The sequence below is a fragment of the Pelophylax lessonae genome, assembly GCF_965119305.1.
Source record: "Pelophylax lessonae genome assembly, chromosome: 6".
Taxonomy (NCBI): Eukaryota; Metazoa; Chordata; class Amphibia; order Anura; family Ranidae; genus Pelophylax; species Pelophylax lessonae.
In genome coordinates, this window is record NC_138773.1 from 186,909,491 (window position 1) to 186,931,493 (window position 22,003).

Here is a 22,003-nt window from a genome sequence, read left to right on the forward strand (position 1 = left end):
TCAATACACCTCATTACGTGCACTACAAGTGCACTTGGAAGTGCACTGAAAGTGCAGTCACTGTAGATCTGAGGGGACATGCAAGGAAAATAAAAAACAGCATTTTTGCTTGCACATGATTGGATTATAGAAATCAGCAGAGCTTCCTTTATTTCAGATCTTCCCCTTGTAGTGCACAGTGAATTTGCCTTTAGTAAATCAACCCCTTTGTCTCCATGCACAATCCTTTCCTGCTCCTACTCTTTATTCCTCCACCCCTGGCAGGATTTAGTTGCTGTCTATATGTCCTGTTGAGAAGATGTTAACCTTACTTCTTGATGGGGGTCTACCTGGGACAGGAAGTGAGAAGAAATTTCCACAGACAACCATAAAAACATATTTTTTTCTATAGCTCAATGCCAGGAGGAATCTATTACTTAAAATAACACTGGAAAAGATTAGTTATAGGTAATTATGGTTAGGTCACATCTGGAGGACTTCTGGGAATACCGAAATAGTATTCCTTGTCACATGCAGTCAGAGCTGCCCTGTTTCCAGTTCCATGCGTACCAGACATTCTCTGATTGGACGAGGTGGAGAGGAGATAAGTATTACAGCTTATTCATCTACCCTTAGCCTTTAAGACCATTTAACCCTTGCAACGGGAGGTTCTGCAAGAGTGTGAGTAATTTCTGGAGTTCAAAAGCTTGTATATTCTTAACAAAATAAGCCCCTGTTGTCTCCATATAATCCTAACCATATACTCTCATCCCTGGTGTCAGTAAACTCATAATGCCAATGCCTTGGAGCACATCCCAACAATGCCTTGTTCCAAACGTATTTTTTCTTTCCCAAAGAAACCTTACATCACATGGTAATGCGGGATCTTTTCCCTTTTCCATAACCTTTTCCTATATTTTTAACAAATTTATAATAATGTGTTCATGAATATTGTTGTGCTTACCATAATATTATCTTGTTATCTTCACAACAGGTTGGTTATATGGATGATGGGAGAATTGTAGCAATAGATGTGACATATTACTGTAATGCTGGGCATAGACCTGATGAATCCTTTCAGGTAATCTATCTTTGCACTCTAACATCTCTTGTATTAGAACACTTTCAGATCAACTGGATCATTTGACTCCAATGGTCCATTTACATCACAACACTATGCACTGCAAAGCGCACATTGTCATGTGCTGATGCACATTGTGGTTGCTAAACGGACCATTCAAAATGAATGGGCTGGAATGCACCACAAGACATGAAAATTCACAATGAATGTAACCCGCAGCAGCGCATTAACACATGTAACTTGTCGTACCGTGTATCAATAGTGCACGCGTTACCGCAATGCAACAGGTCTGCAATTGGCAAGTTCAGTTCATCCTGCAAAGGATTTGATATTGTTATACATTTTATTATTGTTAACGTTGTTAATTTTTTAAATTTGTTTTTGTCATTCAGGTGCTTACCACATCTTTACTGAGTGTACAAAATGCTTATAATATTCCCAATAGCAGATGTACTGTTGTTCCATGCAAAACAAATCTCCCATCCAAGAAATTCTACTCTGGATATGGATTTGCACTGGCAGCAATGCTGACAGAGATTTGGGTTGATACAGTAGCAGACAGATGTGGAGTGCCACATGAAAAGGTAATTTGAGTGTCACGTGTATTACAGGCCACCTTCTCATTTAACCATATCTGATTTGGGTCATTTGAAAGTATAAGTTTTCCTACAATTTTTTGACACTTTTTTTTTGAAGGTGGGTCATTTAGCTAACAACTCTTCCTAGTTTACTGCCAGTGTTAAATAAAACTCATTGTACATGAAAGTTTATAATAAAGAACACATAGAAATGTATTTTTTTATTCTGATGGTCCCCTTCAGAACAATTTAGGCTCAATTCACAAAGTTTTATCACAATGATAAGGATATTTACTTTAGCCACATGACTGATATTTTTAAAAATGAACTGTGGGTAATAAATAAATAAGTAAAAAAAATGACCCTTGCCGTGGGCCCTCTGCACTGCAAAAGTTAAATGATCTTTTTGCTGAGGGATAGGGGAATTAATCGCTATACTTGCCTTATTTTCTGCTCCCCATGTTCTCTGACGCACCAGGTTGTGAGTGGGACCCTGCATGTACAATGCAGGATTGGTGGTCCTGCACTCACTATACTACATACACATTAAAAGGGCCTAGTGGCATTACTTTTCTGTTTCAATAAAGTTGTTTTCAAGGATTTACAGACATGCATGACAGCATGCAAAATTCCAGTCAAGGAGGATGCATACACAAAATCAATGTACAAAACAAAAATAATATAGGGGCTAAGAAAGCCACAAATGTGACTCACATTCTCAGGGCCCTCTATAAAGAATTAAATAAAACATTTTATTTGTGCTGTTGTGATCAACCAGGAGGGTAAAGAATAAAAAGAGAAGTTAGAGAGAAGAAGGAAAACAGACTGGGAAGACAGGGTAGGTAAGAAGTTGGGGGTTCACTGATGGTGGATATGAGTCGCTCATTGACCAAACAAGATGTCCTGGGGTAGATAAGAGTCAGAGAGACAATAGTGTTTAGTCTAAAGCCCCGTACACACGTACCGATTGTCAGCCGTAAATATTCAGCCGACGACCGATCGGCTGATTGTAGGCTTGTTAGTATGATGCTTCCGACAGCCGACAGCGCATTTTCGGGCGAACAGAATCTGTCGTGCAGGCATTAAAATTTTTGTTGGCCAACACCAGAACGGCCGATTGTTCGCCAGTCAGTACAGATTTCGGCCGACAGACAGCAGATTAGCAAGACTGGGAATGCTCAGAAAAGAAAAAAGATAAGGAAAGTTAACCATCACATGACATCACTTCTGCAGTCGGCTGTTGTTGGCCGACAAAATTAGTGTGCAGTCTTTTGCAGTTTTCAACAGACACGACAGCCCTGGACAAAAGACGGCCGATCGTTCGGCCGACGATCAGTACATGTGTACGGGGCTTAAGTCCCAAGGAGTTAGGGGACCTGGCATTACTTTTTCATGTTAAATAAGATGAAACTAATATAAAATTAGTAGGTAAGTTGTTAGTAGGTGTCATTTTCATGAATATTGTCTACAATGTTTTATTGGCTAACTTAATTTATTAAAGATGTAGGCTTTTGGGTTAACTAATAAAGGATATCACTTAAAGGCTAAGTTCACCTTTGGAGCTAGTTACATATTCCACCCATATTTAGGGTGGAACATGTAACATGTTCCAGCTCCTGCCTCCTCTCCACAGATCCCTCCTCCCTGTGACAGTGGGCAGGGGATCTTCTCCCCCCACCCACTGTCACAAATTAAAAACAGTGCGGCCTTGTAGTGCTCCACCCACACAACATTCATTCATTCACAGAATTTTGGGAATTAATGAACTACAAGCAGCTGGTGAGCGCTTTCATAGTTAATTGATTCTTCCTGCAATTCAGTAACTGCCTGCCTATATTAAAGGTACGGGCAGACAGTGTAATGTGGGTCTGCAGGATTCTGGCAGTGCACCCGCGATCTGCTGATCACAAGTGCAATGCTTTACAGGTTCCAGGGGATAAAAATAATAAATCCACATTTTTTTTTACCAGCAAATGAGATGTGCATTTTTTTTTTCATAAAGGTGAACTAACACTCTACTAATCTGCAATGTTAAAATGTAACCATTTATATTCTGTATGTCATCTGAGGATAAGTTCCAATAAATATTTTTATACCAGGTACGACAATTAAATTTGCATACGGAACATAGCGAGACGCCATTTAAAGGAGAGTTTGATGCAATCGGTATATTGGATTGCTGGAATGAGTGCTTGGAGAAGTCATCATACCATCAGAGAAGAGCTGCAGCAGTAGAAAGTAACAAAGAGTATACATGGAAGAAAAGAGGCTTCTCTGTTATTCCTGTCATGTTCCCTGCTGGACTCATCACCGACTGCTGTAGTCAGGTTTGTATATTTTCAGATCCTAAGAAAGGAAGAGCTTGTTTATGAAAACTAAGTACCGTAACTGTATTAAAGATGTAGCTCCTACCACAGCAATCCATACAGCTACTCTGGGACCCAGCAGCATAGTGGGCCACATGCAATCTGGGCGCATAATTCATCCAAATTACTGATCCTTAATACTGATCCTCCATAGAGGATAGTTGCATTCAGTCCTCCCTTCCTCCCTGAACCCAAGTGTAAAATGTATGATTCGCCTTTTTTTTCCTTTTAATTATTTAAGGAAGGCACTCTCACACTTTGTTCGTTTTTTTTGTATGCCAAACTGAGGGGAAAGGACTAGCCGCTAGTATTGCCTGTAGGCTTACCGCAGGAGACCTTTTTCTCAGGAACTACTTAACATGTTGTTTTGTTGAGATAGTAATCTTGATAGAAGAGCAGTGCTTTGCTTTTTCATGTCAGACCCATCCTCAAATTACTATTTATCTGATAAATGAATGACTGGTGGGATAATCATCAATAATCAGCAGGAGATTGCGGAGAAAGCACAGATCACAGAATATATGAAGGAGAAGCAGGGATATCTGTTCACTGTAGGTCCTCTGGTACAGCTTCTTCTCCAGCAAGACCTCAGATGAATAAGAAGCACATTACAAACTATACTAAAACTCACTCCATAACTCATAAGAATAGCAGTCATCGGAAAGAAAAAGTGGTGGAATGTACCTTCGATGATCTCACACTGCAGATAGGCAACTGTGAGGCTACAGAAACAGGAGTGCCAAGGCGCAGTCACATGCAAATACATAGCTATTTTGTAGGAGAGATTCATGGGAAAAGGTTGATTTTCAGCATACTTATTAGTCGTTTACAGCATTGGCTCTGAAGGTCTGGCATGGTTTGCTGGACCTTCAGACTGCATGCGCTGTGCAAGTTTAGGAGATATTCACAGTACCTACAGGTAAGCCTTATTATGTGTGATAAAACAGAGTTTATTATCACTTTGATGTGACTCCAGAAAGGGTGGAGCCCATAAAAGTCAGTAAAGGTTTCTACCTGTTTTATGTAACTTGTAACTAGAACAGAAAATACGTGGGGAGATCTTTTGGTTGCATGCCTGCTGAGCTACTGCCTTAAAAGGGTTATTGGCACTAAGAAACTAGCACTTTTATAAATAAACATGGCTGTAATACCAGTCCCCTGTCTTCAGTATTTCATGAGCTGCTAACCTGTACCAGTATGGAATTGAGGTGCCTAATTAATATTCTTGTTCCATGTCATTGTTAAGCAAGAATAAGAATGACTTGCAGCAGGAAGCAAGGGGAAATATCTGCAAAGTGAGGGGAATTCCTGTCCTAGACGATTCTTACCTGAGCAAGAAGAGTTTCCTTATTAAGATTTGTTTACACCTGTGTCAATCTATGAAAAATGATCTGCGGTGGATAATTTTTCACAGTGTGGAGCAGGTGCAGCTGACAGGCATGCAGGAGTTGATACTGCCACCTCCTGAATGCCTTTTTATTTTAAGCTGATTTGCCTTTTTCAATGGGAATACTGTGAGCCAAGCATTTGGCATGGCCCATTTTACTTAAATGGGTTGCGTTCCGCTGCAGTACTACCTTTGCAGATTAAGGGGGAGGGGTTATAAAAAATGCAGTTCAACCTCATATTTTTACCTCCCACAAACATGTGTGTTTGTGTAAACTAAGCTTTAGGGTGACATTTCAACATTTTGGATATTTCAGTCCGGGTGACAATGTTTACTATAAACAATAAAGTAATAAAAGCTTTGTATACAAAGTCCAAAAAAGAAGTAGGCCGAGAGCTCAAACACTTCTAATATTGGTGTTTATTTAGCAAGAGAATATAAAACAGCTATCGGTGTTGGGGATTTAAAGGTATCACCCTTATTCAGGACCAGGGGAGGGCTGGCAGCCTTGGGTCTGGGGGGCAAGTCCAGTCAAGTGGCCCATTGAACCATGGAATCAGCTTACCATCCATGCCCACCTGGTTTTGGACTTGCAGCTGTATACAGTGTCTGGCCCCTACATTAATCCAGCCCTGAGTGAGGCCTTTTTATCAGTTTTTACCACTTTTCAGAGTGGCCCGGGGGGCATTTGCCACCCTGCCCCCCTTGCCAGTCCTCCCCTGTTCAGGACTCAGATATTGCATAAACTTGGAAAGAAAGTAAACATATGCCCAGGGGCATAATTGTAGCTGATAGTTTGTTCCTGGAGAATTGTCAATTTCTTTCAAACAATTAATTGTGGTGAATCTGCTTTATTAGTATTATTATTATATAGTATTTATATAGCGCCAACAGTTTACGCAGTGCTTTACAACTTGAGGGTAGACAGTACAAATACAATACACTTTAATACAGTAGGAATCAGAGGACCCTGCTCGTTAGAGCTTGCAATCTAAGAGGGACGGTCAAGAGATACAAGAGGTAATAACTGTGGGGGATGGGCTGATGGAGAAAATAAGAGTACAGTTATTAGGTGGTTGCCATATAGGTTTCTCTGAAGAGATGTGTTTTCAGGGATCATCTGAAAGTAGACATATAGCTATATTGAGTTTTTCCACATTTATGCAATATCTTAGCCCTCAAGAAGGGGGATTCTTTTGAACCCCGAAAGGTGCTGGCTATTTTATATTGTCTTGGTAAAGGAACAGCAATATTAAATGTTTTTGGACTCAGCTCATTGGACTGCCCTCTTTTTTGCTCTGTTTTTGGACTTTGTATATGTCATTTCCAAACTTGAGGTCCCTCGTTTATAGGGTCAACCTGTTTGTACTTAGGGGCAGCCTTACCTGGCCATTGTGCCACATATGAACTTGATCTTCTTCAGTCATGATCCATCAAGGAGATGAATCCAGCATTTTTGGTTACTCATACTGTATACCAGCAATAAAAACTTGAGATGCAAAAGTTTCCCCACTCTGTCCAAAAACTAAAAACAACAAATAAACTTTACTAAAAAGTTTAGCAAGTTTTAAAAAGTTGCAAGCAAAAATCCATTACCTCATCTTCTAATCAAATCATATTTGGAGCCACTGCAACAGATCATAAATAAACATGCTATTGCAGTAAAAATATAAAAGGCTTAGTCAACCTATGCCAGTCATATACAGTAATACACGAGTTGTGACTAAACAATACATCACAGAGCTCCTCTCATGATGAAAGTAGTCAAATAACCTTACACAGAAACTAAAAGGAAGATCTGGAATTGCATAATTCAGCCTGGTGCCTAATAGGGGTCTCCAAATTTTCTAAAGAAAGGGGTAGTTTACTGTACTTTAGACTTTAGGTGTGGGGGGGGGGGGTGTAGGATCATGCCCAGTGGGAGTAAATCATGCCCAATCTTGGGTATTAAGGGGAGAAAAAGTTGGAGTCATTGGGAGGAATAGTGCCCCATTTTTGTTTTCAGTGGAAGGAATTATGCCCCATTGTGGGTGTCAGTGGAAGGAATACTGTCACATTGTTGGTGTCAGTGGAAGGAATTATGCCCCATTGTTGGTGTCAGTGGAAGGAATAGTGCCCCATTGTTGGTGTCAGTGGAAGGAATAGTGCCCCATTGTTGGTGTGAGTGGCAGCAATTGTAATCAATTGTTGGTGTCAGTGGCAGGAATAATGCCTCAAGGGCCAAGTAGTAAAGGGTGGAGACCACTGGTCTAATATATGATATATCAAGATCGCAATTTGTCTAATTTGAAGACAGCTTTATAATTATTATATCTTTTCTTTTTAGGCTTGTGTACTGGTTCATATATGTGCAGATGGATGGGTGCTGGTGACACCTTCCGGAAGTGACTTGACAGAAGAGACACTGACCAAAATGATGCAGGTGATTTTTTTAAGAAAACAACTAAAAAACTACATTTTTAGCATAAATCACATTGTTCACTTTTCCTCTCATTTCATCATCAAATTTCATCAAATTTCACAATATTAGTACAGACCTCAGATGTGTTAAAAATGAATTTCCAAAGCAGGAGCACATGCAACATCCTGTGAATATGTGCCAGACTGTCCTAGAAGACAATTGAACTCAATTTGATACATGTATGTAGGATTGCCAGTATTCTGTATGCTCATGCATGACTATATCACATGGTTTTGAAGTATGTAAACACTGCTGTTGTCCTGAAGAATGGTGTGTCTGCGTCCATGCAGGGCAAAGTGAAGTGAAAAGTACAGTATGTGAAGATGGAGAGAAAAAGATTTTATCACAAAAAAGCTTTATCATACCAAAACTATCATAAAAGTACTAGTAAAATGTTCTTTCATCAAAGTGTTTGAGGCTAAAAATGTAGTATTAAATACTCTGAATCCCCCACCCAACCCCCCACTGGGACTAGCATACCCGCCACCTTCAGGGTCGGCCTGGGTGTGGATGGCCTGAAGTCAGCTCACTTATGTCACTTTTCACTTAGGGTATTCACTGGTTCTGGGATAGCACTACTTTCCCTTTAGAACATTCTTACAGGGTCTTAGTGGGGTCATTGGTACCCATAGTACAGTCCCTCTCACCTCCCATAGATCAGGCCAGTAGTTGAACTGTCAACACTTGAGGGTCGTGGAACTGACAACAGCTAATCCAGCTCTTGCTAGAAGGAGGCTTCACAAGGGTGCACACATCCCTAAAGTGGTTCTAAAGTCAAAACGTTTTTTTTTTTTAATACATTTTCTGCATTACGGTACAAAACATTTCAAATGTTGCCCCCCAACCCCCCCCCCCAAAAAAAAAATACTCACCTAAGCCAGATCTTGATCCGGCTCTGTGCCTGTCTGCAGCAGCTTATCTCTGCTTTATATCTTCTTACAGGAGACCATTAGCTTCTGCTGCTGTCAGTCAAATCCGGTGAAAAGGGAGCCGACTCAGGATTGATCCTGCATGTCTGCCCCCATAGCAAGCACTTTGCAATGAGGGCAGACAGAGAAGTGGTGGAGTGCGCAGCACACGCAGGAGACCCAAAAAGAGAAGGTTCAGGGCAGCTCTGTGTCCAATCAGTTTAGCTATTCTATCCGCATTGTTGATTTTTTACTAGGTCCAAATAAGTGTGGCACCAAAGGGTGAGCAATTTCCCATAAGCCATGCTTAGGCGCTCGCCAACAGTCAGGTGTTCTTTTAGTTTCTCTGCAGGTAAATGGCAATACAGTCTTTTGTCCCAGTATTAATGGTTTCTTTTATTTCCGCAAAAGTGGGGGTGAGTTTGGATCCCATGATAGTACAGGGAAAGACTTCTGTGCTCCTTTTACTTAGACCCCTCGTTCTTTATACTGTATATATATATTTATAAGGGGCCGCCACTGCAGGCTGTCAGCAAAGAGGGTCAGAGAAAAAAGTGGTTGTAATCCTCTGACATGAAATATGAACAAAGCATATCACTCTATGGTGTGCACTTGTCTCAGGTAAAACGGTGACAGGGGACGGAGCTTCAGCACACAGCCTGTGAATGACAGCCTCATCTGGGTGCTGTTTGAAGGGGGGTGTGTCCCTACCCTACAATCTGCTCTTAGCTCTCCTCACTGAACTCTGCAGAGTGCAACTTCAGCTCCCTGCCCCCTGCTTACTAAAAGCTCAGACAAGCTGTTTAAATCCTGGACATTGGCTGTAGAGGAGATAAGACTGCACATAAACAGGTACAACTTAGGGAGGAGGATTTGTTTCATCTCTGTATATCACCTGGACATGTACGGCCACTTTAATTAACTAACACTCTGCAACATGTATGAATTGTTTTGCTGTATGGCGTTTTAATGCAGAATGAATCATATAGGATAGAAGATGACTTTTTTCAACTCTGTTTTACATTTGTAGATTGTGAGTAGAGAGTTCCGAGTCTCAATGTCTTTCATCCGTATTGGTGAAACCAGTGTGTCCTTAGCAACAGAAAAAGATGTCCAACTGTCACCTTATGATGTTCAAATTCACCTAATGGCAGTACAGGTAGTCCTTATATCCTAAGCATCCTTATATACATATTTCCCTCAATACATCACTGCATTTAGAGTATCACTAAGAAATCTAGGGATGTATAATCAGATTTATGTTTTTAGGAGCAGGCTAATTAGAATTACCAACCTAGAAGCTAACAATCATGTTATATGCTTAGTGTACTGTATGTACATAGCATTAAATCACCTGGCTTTTGTTTGCTTGTTCATTTATTTTGTGTTAACACATGCAACCAATAGAGGGCACATCAGAGATGCAATACAGGACATAGTTTACATGATTACTGGGAAACTAAAATCATTCATGCTTAAAGAAAATATAAAATGTTTTTGGGTCAACTTAGTTTTCAATTTTATCTTATATTTGTAAACTGTTGTATATCTGTTTTTACTATATTTTATGTAATTTTTGATATAATTCATGATGACATAGGAGCACTTTGGGTTGGCTGAAGAGACAGCAAAACGATAATATTCTCCTTTCACCTATTCTGTCTCTCACTGAAACCTAGGACTGAGACCCAAAGCTGTCCGTCTGATATGGGATGGGTCATTGCCATGTAAAATATGTAAAATATTCAAAATTTTATTCAACATTTCAAAATATGTAATGCATACTTTTAAAAATATTCTGATAAACATCAGTACAAAAAACATATGAATAGACATCCATAGTTATATAGGTCACAGAATATAGCTGATAATTCAGAATCCTGATGGAGAAAAAAAAAGACAAACTCCATGCAGATAGAATATTTTTGAAATTTGGACCCAGAGTCTCAGTGCTGCGTAGTATTCATTTTTACTACACTGGTATGCCTGTTCATTGGAAACATTTTTAAACATAAATAATTTCATCAAGCTGTATTTCTACTTAAGCTTTTTACTTACACTTTTCTGATTATGGTGAATATTTTTCTTGTGCATCCTTGGCAGGAAGCATGTCAGACCCTTCTGAAGCGTCTGCAACCAATCATCTGTCTGCATCCAAATGCCACTTGGAATGAATGTGTAAGTGTTCTATATGTAAAATGGAGCTTTGAGGGAGATGTGAATGGAAATAACTACAGAACAAGTAGAGAAACATCTCAGCCCCTGTACACCATACAAGCCCAGCGTGTAATAGGTGATAGCAGTGTCAGGAAAGGCATCGCCATTCTACAGATGCGGTTTCCAGGCGCACACATATGCGCATGCGCCAACCAAGAACAAGCCGAACAGATGTGGGCAAACAAGTAAACAGCCTATTTAAATGGAGCTTCAGCACTGGCTAATTGCTGTTTGGTCTACAGCGTTCTGTGTATGTTCCTGATTCCTGTGTTTGACCTCTGATCTTGATCCGGCTTGCTCCTGACCATTCCTGTCTGCTACTTGTCCTGACTGCTGTCTTCACTCCATATTCTGTCTCTGCCTGCTGCACCTGTTTGATCCTGCATCCATTGCCAACTCCCAAATACGCTGCTGTCGGTCGTATATGCCTGATCTGTCCGTCTGTTACTGACCTGGCTCGTCTGACCCTGCTTCCAGCTCTTCCAGTCCGCTACAGCTCCATCAGTCCAGCTAAGCATCCTCAGGCACTTGCTTCCTGCTGTGCATCCACAGTCTGTCGTCAGCCAAGCCAAGCCAGCCTGCCTGCTTCCAGCTATTCTGCTGGCATGTCTTCCTGTTGTCTCATCTCCCTGCTGTCAGCTACTCCTGGCTTTTTTCCTGACTACTACCTGCGCAGACTACTGGACTGACCATAGGCACTCCTACCCCACCATTCTCCAGCGGTTACTGTGTCACCGTCAGTGGCTCTCGAGCCGGAGCTGTACGAGAGGCCTTCCTCTGCACGTCAGGCTCACCCACCAGGTAAGTGAGAAACAGCCTCAGCCTAACTCTATCCAGGCCACACCCCACCGTAAACCTGTTTCACCCCAACCGTGGGGCATAGTCATTGAGGATGGTATACGGTGGCTGAGATTTTTCTCTACTTGCTCTGTGGATCACATGAAGTCAGGGCAAACTCTTAGCCTGACCTGCACCTTCAGCGGAACACACTGAATGGGGGACATAGATGGCAGAGCAGAGACCCTAAAGTTGGTTTAAGTTCACAATTGAAATAACTAGTTATGAATGTCTTGGGTCATGATTTGTCTGTTTGTTTTTTATTTTTCAAAGATCCAAGAAGCTTTCCGGCTCAAAATTTGCCTGTCAGCAGCTGCTCACTGCAGGTAATTAAAATAATTTACATCTTCCTTGGAATAGATATAGCTGAACTGAATGACTGAACCTTTTTAATTTTTTTCAATGCCATTCTGATTGGAAAATGGATTTGACATTGTTACATTCTAAACATAGAAAACAAGAGAAGGGCACACCTACCTAGTGCAATATCACATGACATTTATTGGAAAATTTAAACACATGCCATACATTATACTCACAAACGTATGCTGAAAGTAAGCATAAAAAAAAAGAGAGATTCCTTTTGCAATCAGGAGACCTCCAGGGCAAGGATGCTTTGTTAAAGCAGGAGGACTGGAAGGCATCCGTGGTAATGGGGATGACGCGTTTCAAGGGAGAACCCTCTTCCTCAGAGCCATCAAAAAGCATCCTTGTCCTGGAGGTCTCCTGATTGCAAAAGGAATCTCTCTTTTTTTTATGCTTACTTTCAGCATACGTTTGTGAGTATAATGTATGGCATGTTTTTTCATTTTACAATAAATGCCTTGTAATATTGCACTAGGTCGGTGCACCCTTCTTTTGTTTTCTATGTTTTCAGTCCATATGGATACCCATTGTCCTGAGAGGGCAGCAAGAGCCTAGATGCCAGCAATACAGCCGCCACTTTAACACAGCACTTGAGCGCAGGAGATTTTACTTGTATTGTTACACTCTAGTGCAGGCCAAAAACCCAGGCCAAACCCAGGCCAAAAATGTCACTGTATAAAAACGAATTTGCTAAGAAATGACTGCCAATCAACTCTTGACATAAAGTGCATATCTCAAACTTTTTAAAAGTGATTATAAAATACCTTTTTTTAATAACAAACATGTTATACTTGTTTTTGCACAGAGCAGTCCCAATCCTTCTCTTCTAGGGACCCCTGTCGGTGTTCCTAGCTCCTCCTGCCTTCTGAGCACCCCCTTAGGAAACCACTCTGCTAGGGGTGAACTCGTGTGGGCTCAATCCCAAGTTGCACTGTGTGAGTCCTTTGACACACACAGTGCGGCTAAGCCCCACCCCCCACTCCCTCCTCACTAGATTTGATTGACAGCAGCAGGAGCTTATGGCTCCCTCTGTTCTCATTGATTCAAGTGATAAGGGAGAGAGAGAGAGAGAGCAGCGTCGCTGCTTTTGGGACAGTGCTGGATCGAGAATTGGGCTCAGGCAGGTATTTAGGGAGGGCGGGAGGGAGCTGCACCTTACAAGTTTTTTATCTTATGCAGAGATTGCATTAGGATAAAAAAAAAATCTTTAACCTTTACAACCACTTTAAGTTATGGATAAAGTGGGGAAGGGTTGGAATTCCAGTTGAGCCGTTAGAAAGATTTCTCTTTACTTGATGTTCTCATGACATCAGGTTCACCAGACAGAAAGTGAGGGAAATCTGCAATAGAAACGACAAACTCCAAAACATCCTTACCTCCCAACTTTCTGCAGTGATAAAGAGTGCTTTTGACCTTTATTTTTCCCTTATATTGTTTTTTCAAAATAACGAATGCAGTAATGCAGAGGTTGGATAAAAGGTGCAGCATAAGACTTTTGGTAGTAAAGTAGTACATGTTGTGTAGAGATGTACACATCAGACCAAAAAGATAGACTACTGAGGCTGCACAAGGGTCAGAGGGACTAGGTCTCAAAAGAGGAGCAGTCCTTCCAAATGAGGGATAGTTGGGAGTAGGGATGGGCTCAGGCGTATTCGAATTGTAGTCCCAACCCACCTGAGCAACCGTGCCAGGAAGCCGTCACTGCACACCGCCAATAATGGGCAGCGTGTTTATGTGCAGCAGCGGGCCGGGAAATGCCTCACTGCCTACGATTGGCAGTGTGCAGTGAGGGCTTCCTGGCAGGATTGCTCTGGTGGGTTGGGACTACCATCCGAACATGCCTGAGCCCATCCCTAGTTGCAAGCTATGGGCATCTGCTGCTGTTTCTAGTGTAAACCACTTTGCATACACATTACCTATTAAAGTGATAATCTACCGAATCAATGCTTGTTATGGAACCTGAGCATACTTCACCACCAAGTTTGATTGTGGGAGGAAACGTGATATGTTTATCAGGAAGTGTGGGACTTTATTTCCTGCCTCTCAAAATGCAGCTCTCAGGCCTAAACAGGGTACCAGTTGCAAAGGCCTAACTGCTATCACCAGGGGGTAGAGTCCTCAACCCAGCATATTGTCGACATTTACTCAGTGATGTGGGGGCACCTGTGGGAAAATTAGCATTTGGTAGATAAATATAGTCTCCTTACTATGTCTGCTATCCAGCCAATCTATTGCTTTTCCTAGTTTGAGAAAAGTACCAATTTGCTTAAATTTATTGTAAGCGATCACCTTGTAAAACAACCCATTCAGTTTTAAAAGAAGGGAAAGGCAAAACATTTATGTACAGATATATATATAAAAAAAAAAAACATTATAAATAGCTTTTTCCCTTTTTTTATAAGTGATTACATTCCCTCTGTTCCCAGCTGCATAAGAGCTGGGGGAGGAAAAGCAGCAGCACACTGAGCTTCCCAGTGAATGGCTGTGCAGTGGAGGCATGTCAGGACAAGTGTGATCATTGGAGGAGAGCAGACTGAGTTCCCAGCACAGCTATAGAGCTGACCATGGTGTGCTCTCCTGCTTAGTGTGGTCAGCTTTTAATAGGAAAGCAGAGGGACTGGCAGGATTACCAGAGATTTCACATGAAGGAAGCAATACAAAGAGAACTGGAGACTTCTTCATACCAGAACATGGTACAGCAGGCACATATCAGGAATATAAAGTGAACAAATGCTTTAAATGTATTATTTTTTTAAAGCATTGCAATAAACAAGCACATTATTGTAAATCCCATGCTTGTGCTTTTAGTTCTGCATCAAAAAATGAACATTCTATTTTTTTACCACAATTTCAACAAAATTTGCTGATTATTCCCCACTTTCCAAGCAATGCAAATCAAATATGCATGGATTCACCTTCTCTTTAAAACTGCCTCCCTGGGTTTTTATTAAATTAGGTAGTCAACAAATACATTAAATAAACATGTAAAGTTTTGTGCTCAGTTTTATAGCTAGTGCTGGACAAGAAGTCAATGTTTGCACATCAGATCTGCACAGCAATGGTGCTGATCTTTACATTTCTTCCATAGAATAACAGATTTTATGATAAATTATAACAAAAAAAGTATACAGCAGTGTACGCATTTGTCATCATAGATTCATGGAACTCATCCAATACTGAGAAACATGAATTGTGAACTTTATTTTATCGTTTACACTTTGTATGTGTTTGCCATACAAAAGGCACTACAGATCTTATAAAGATGATGCAGGTCAAAACTTTTTTGGCCCCTCTGTTTTTTCGTTATGATCACGACTGGGTTTTTCTTTACAGGACCCCTGATCAAGTTTCTGATTGGGAACTGAAGACGAGTACACAAAGTCCAGATTTTATATTTGGAGCAGTGTGCTCAGAAGTGGAGTTAGATTGCCGTTCAGGAAACCACAAGGTAAAAATCTTTGCAGCATTTGGACCCTGTTCACACCTTCTTTTGGGGCAAAGTCATATGTTTTGGCCCCAATAAATTTGATTAGGAGTGCATGAAAACATGTGTTTTGCCTTTTTCTTGTCTGGTAACTAGCCTTGTATTGGCTAAACATTTAAAATAAGGCCCTGTTCACACCTGGGCATTTTTCAGCTGGTAAAAACGCTCATCTCTGAAGTGTCAAAAAGCCCTACAAGCAAAATCCCATTCATTTCAATGGCCCCTGTTCACATATGAGCGTTCTGTCACTTGAAGGAAAACACCTGAAGCCTTAAAAAAAGTACATGTTCTTCTTTTTTGGCAGATTACAAGCATTTTTGTTAGATGCCAATGCCTGCCTCACAACACCTGCAAAAAAGCCTGAATAAACGCCCAAAAAACCATCTGAAAAACACCCAACAAAACGCCTAAAAAACACCGAAAAAAAACGATAGTGTGAATGGAGCCTAAAAGAAAACATTCAAGCCTGAAAGGCATAAACATTTTTTCATTCGTACAAACACTAAAAAAAATCCTGAAAAATGATCAAAGATGCTTAGTTGAAGAGTGAAAGAGGCTTTAATGGTGCTTGCGATTTTTATTTATCTTTTACTGAAGTGTGACTATTAAGTATGAGTGAGAAAAAACTTGATTTTGGCACGAAAACAGTGATTTTGCCTGCACGGAAATTTCTTCCTCTTTATTACTACTTGCATACCCCCAACACAGCAGTGGGGCATTGCATGTTGGAAGTTTGTTTGAACCAGCCATAATCTATACATATTTCAAAAGCAGTTAATGCAGAAATAAATAAACGAGACACTTTTTTTATTATAAAATATGCACATATTCAGCATTAGAGTAGTTCAGGTTATTTCATGTTAGATTTATAGAGTCCCTGGTATTACGTTTTTCAAGGCCGCATTTTACATTAGAAAAGATAGGCACACGCCTAAAGATGAAGAGTGTCCTATTCAATGTATCCCCATGGGACATATTTGTCAGAACTATTGGGGCTTGAAGGAATTATTTCATACATATTGTTATATGGGCATCTTTGTCATGAGGTGAATGTAAATTCATTATCCCTGGGTGAAGTTTCTTACAGAGAATTTTGAGGCTTAGCAAAGAACTTCTCAGGCCAATAAATTAAAGGGGCCCAGACAACACGCCAAGATAAGGACTAACCATGATGGGTTGGTGTTGGGTTATAATCAAGGGTGTAGGAACCCACACAAATCTGGGGGGGACAGCATTTTTACTCGCCAGGTATATGCTTTTTCAGTAAACTGCGAGAGAGAGTGTGTGTGTGTGTGTGTGTGTGTGTGCGTGCGTGTGCGTGTGCATGAAAAATCTCACAACTAACAAATATGCAACATGCATGTCCCCCAATGATTGCAGAGTGCCCACAGCATTGTCCCCAATGATTGCAGAGTGCCACAGCATTGTCCCCAATGATTGCAGAGTGCCCACAGCATTGTCCCCCAATGATTGCAGAGTGCCACAGCATTGTACCCCAATGATTGCAGAGTGTCCACAGCATTGTACACCAATGATTGCAGAGTGCCACAGCATTGTACCCCAATGATTGCAGAGTGCCAGAGCATTGTCCCCCAATGGTTGCAGAGTGGCACAGCATTGTACCCCAATGATTGCAGAGTGGCACAGCATTTTCCCCCAATGGTTGCAGAGTGCCACAGCATTGTACCCCAATGATTGCAGAGTGCCACAGCATTGTACCCCAATGATTGCAGAGTGCCCATAGCATTGTACCCCAGTGATTGCAGAGTGCCACAGCATTGTACCCCAATGATTGCAGAGTGCCCACAGCATTGTCCCCCAATCAATGCAGAGACCAGCGTGCGTGCTCCCTTCAACCCAATGCACTTAACTGGCGACGGCTCGGCTATCGGCGGCGGCTTCTCCCCTCCTCGATCCTTCGTCCTCTTCTGCGGCGGCGGGAAGGTGAGCGGCTTCAGTTCTCCCTCGTCCTCTTCTGCGGCGGGAACTTGCGTGAAGGTGAGCGGCGATGACAGTGAGTGACTGACGCACGCACCGGCACTGCCCCCATTGCGACGTCAGTGATCGGATGTCCTGGATGATGATTGGTCCAGGCTGGAGACTGGACCAATCACAGCCAGGATATCACGAAGGTGGGGGTGGCCAAGCGCTCTTTCCTGCGCCCAGGTTACGCCCCCAGAAGGCAGCCAATCGGCGCCTCTTCTGGGTCGTAAACCCCACCCCCCCCGAATGCACTGGACATTTTTACAGCGTAATCAGCACTCTCCAAGTACTAAACTGGGGGGGATTTCACCATACCTGTCCCCCCCGCATTATTTCCTGGGGGGGGATGTGTCCCCCCCCGGTTCCTACGCCCATGGTTATAATAAGAGTGATATCATTCTTGTCTCGATTTCAACAAAGGACAAGGGATCAGGTTATTTCATTTTTTTTAAGGGCTCATTTAAAAATTTGCTTGAGGAAACATTATTAATATTGTTGATAATGATTGTATTAGCAATAATATTATTGTATCGTTATATTATATGAGGCATATACATATACTTACTTAATTAAATATGTTCAAGGAATGTTTTATATATATTTGCTTTTCCAATATTTAACTGATATTCCATATATATATTTGGGGGAGGTAATCCTTGAATTATATGTGTATTATTATTGATATAGTAAGTAAAAGCTTTAAAATACATAGAATTGAGTGATGTGTATACCGATTTTTTTTTAACTGTTTTTTTATTAATTTCAATACAGATAATAACAATACAAACATACAATTCCCCAAGGGAACCAACCAATACATACATTCAACAATTCATAACCCAACCCCAAAGAAAAAAAAGAGAGAAAAAGAAAAAATTATAGTGATAAATAAAGTATACATTTTTTAATATATATTTCACTTTTATCTCCCCTTTCCTTTTCCTTCCTTCCATTTTAGGTACTAAAGCATAACTTTACCCTTTTCCTTCTCTTCCCTCCATTTTCCAAATCTATATACCTTCAGCCCATGTAGACCAATAGCCCCCCACTCTCTACTACTCTTTAAGGATTTCTCAATTCTTCTGATACTGTAGATACACTACCGACCCAACATCCCCAAACCTCATTAAACTTTTCCAATGTGCCCCTATTTATGTATGTAGTTTTATAAAGAGGGAGTGTCCTATTTATAATTCCTTTCCAGCCATGTACTGTTGGAGGTTTTGGTTTCTTCCATGAAAGTATTATTAATTTCCTTGCATAGTACAGAAGAAGTGTCAAGAGCGTGCGGGTAGCTTTTTTATGGGCTAAACCATCCACTAATCCCAGAAGGCATATCTCTGCTCGAGGTTGCACTATAATATCTGTCACCTCTGCTATACTATCCATTACTCCCCTCCAAAAAAACCTGAATTTCATCGCATGTCCAAAAAATATGATCGAAATCTGCATAGGTGGCAGAACACCACCAACAATCTGACTGTGATATAATTTCGCCAGCTTAGCCGGTGTATAATAGACCCTATGTAAAAATTTATATTGAATAAACTGATCTCTAGACGAGACCAGTCTGGACAGATTAATATCCCATACTTCCTCCCAGTCCTCTCCATCTAATTGTGGGAGCAATATCTCCCAGGCTGCCCAGCAGCGAGCAACATGTTCCAAACCATCCTTAAACCGATTTTTATAGATATTAGATAATGGTTTAACAAAGGGAGATTTCCTAAGAAGAGATTCCATCTCTCCTTTTTTGATCTGAAGCCCTGTAGCATCAAATAGGGCCTGGCATGCATGCCTAAGTTGTAAATATCGAAAAAATTAGAATCGGGAAGGTTAAATCTATTTTTTAGCATCTCAAATTGGAGGATTCCCCCTTCCCCCACAATATCACCCACCGTCTTTATAATATATCGAGTCCAGATACACGGATCAAGATGAGAGGAAAAATGTGGAAGACGGGGGTTCCTCTATATTGGCACATGTGGTGAAATTACTCCGACTCCTTTCCCAACCATATTTTCCACTGCTGCCAATGCTCTCAGTGTTGCCTTCATGGAATCAGTAAGATTGTATAATGCCCTAGGTCATCGCATCACGAGCAATGCCAGCGCCTCATAAGACCCAACAATGGCTGCCTCTAAATCTATCGACACATCATCTTCTGGACTATTCAGCCATCTCTGAACAAAAACTAGCTGGCCAACGAGAAAATAGCGGAAAAAATCCGGAACCGCCAGCCCTCCTCTTTTATACGGCTGTTTAAGCGTTTGTAGCTTAATCCTAGGATTTCGCCCCTGCCACAGAAAATTATTAATTAGACGATCGATTTTTTAAAAAAAAATTTAGGAATCCACATAGGAGAATTTTTTAATTCTTAAGATCTTAAGTTGTTGCAATAGTGGAATAACATTTAGTTTTTAAAAAATCAGAAACTGAGTTAGATATATATACGCCTAAATATTTGACCTTATCTACCTGTTCAAGTGGGCATGTATCAGGCACTCTGCAGCTCGGGGATGGTGTTCTTAGGGGGAGAATTTGAGATGTATTCCAATTTACTTTTAATCCTGACCATTTCGAAAAAGAATTCAAAATATCCAAAACTACTGTTAGAGAGGACTCCGAATCGCGTAGGAAAAGAACCATATCGTCCACGTATAATGCAATTTTCTCTGACAGATTTCCTACTTGAATCCCCTGTATCTCCGTCGAGTTCCTCAAAGCCATCGCCAGCGGTTCTATCATTAAAGAAAATAGACCCGGGGATAGCGGGAAGCCCTGCCGTGTTCTCCTCTCTAGAGGGAACCGTTCTGAAAGCATCCCATTTAATTTTATCGCTGCTGTAGGACGCTTATATAAAATATCAATCCATTTCCTAAATTTAGGCCCGAACCCGAATTCCTCTAATACCGCTCCCATATACCTCCAGTCTATAAGTCGAATGCCTTTTCGATATCTAAAAAAACAAATACACCACCATTGGAGATATCTGGTCCCAGCTGGGTATGTGTAAATATTCTTCTAAGATTTATATACGTTGTTTTTTTTTGGCATAAAGCCTGTCTGATCAGAAGAGACCAACTGTTGAATAACCTTCATCAGTCTAATAGCTAGGGACTTAGCAAGAATTTTAGCATCAGCATTGAGCAATGAGATGGGTCTATATGAGGTGCAGAGTGCTGGATCCTTATCCTTCTTGGCTACTAGCACAATATGTGCTTCGTACATAGAATGGGGTAAATCCCCCCCCCCCCCCGCCAGCAATATGTATACCATTTTTTATGCATAAAGGATTAATTGGTATCTTGGATTTCACTTTAAGTTACTTCACTTTCAAGGTATTTGGAGAAGGATTGTTAATTGCTGTGGTTTCAGACCTTATTCAAGCAATACAGTATATATTTTGAGAGAGCCTGTAATCTTGACAGTAGTTGGCATGGGAGACAACATCCTTTAGATTTAGGTTTTTCTCCAAGGCTTAGGCCAGAAGGTTATCTTAGAGAAAACAGTTGAATTAAAATAAATTTGCCAAACTTTAATACAGGCAAACAGTGCCCCATTTTTATGATGGCGAGGTAGAGGTATATATTAAAATGATGCCCCATCTGATGTGTTTTCACATGGAAAACAAAATCCACGCCTACATTCCCAAAGGATAGAAGTTTTATGATAGTTAAGAAAGTGGAAGAGGAAAAGATCAAGAGAGAGAGGAAGGAAGTAGATGAACTCTGAGGAGGTTCTGACACACTGATGAGAGACATTTGAAGCTGATGGCAGGCTCTATACACCACCACAATGGATTTGAAATGAAACAAACAAGATGTGCTTTAACTGCAGACTTTCAGCTTTACTTTGAGGGTATTTACATCCAAATCAGGTGAACGGTGTAGGAATCACAACGGTTTGTATATGTGCCTCCCACTTTTTAAGGGGCCAAAAGTAATGGGACAGATTAACAATCATAAATCAAACTTTCACTTTTTAATACTTGGTTGCAAATCCTTTGCAGTCAATTACAGCCTGAAGTCTGGAATGCATAGACATCACCAAAAGCTGGGTTTCATCCCTGGTGATGCTCTGCCAGGCCTCTACTGCAACTGTCTTCAGTTCCTGCTTGTTCTTGGTGCATTTTCCCTTCAGTTTTGTCTTCAGCAAGTGAAATGCATGCTCAATCGGATTCAGGTCAGGTGATTGACTTGGCCATTGCATAACATTCCACTTCTTTCCCTTAAAAAACTCTTTGGTTGCTTTCGCAGTATGCTTCGGGTTATTGTCCATCTGCACTGTGAAGCGCCGTCCAATGTGTTCTGAAGCATTTGGCTGAATATGAGCAGATAATATTGCCCGAAACAA

At 41.0% G+C, this 22,003-nt stretch overlaps 1 protein-coding gene across 1 annotated transcript in view; it reads left to right on the forward strand.

Annotated features, from left to right (window-relative positions):
* The window catches only part of LOC309557971 (aldehyde oxidase 1-like), a gene marked incomplete at its 5' end in the record, with an annotated part of 174,120 nt that overhangs the window by 135,876 nt on the left and 16,241 nt on the right, over positions 1–22,003 (forward strand). Inside the window, 8 exons of the mRNA XM_082260860.1 lie at positions 974–1,060; positions 1,453–1,644; positions 3,738–3,965; positions 7,718–7,813; positions 9,791–9,919; positions 10,864–10,938; positions 12,088–12,140; positions 15,514–15,628. Of these exons, the coding sequence (XP_082116986.1) occupies positions 974–1,060; positions 1,453–1,644; positions 3,738–3,965; positions 7,718–7,813; positions 9,791–9,919; positions 10,864–10,938; positions 12,088–12,140; positions 15,514–15,628 (975 nt within the window). The remainder of the gene's footprint in view (positions 1–973; positions 1,061–1,452; positions 1,645–3,737; positions 3,966–7,717; positions 7,814–9,790; positions 9,920–10,863; positions 10,939–12,087; positions 12,141–15,513; positions 15,629–22,003) is intronic.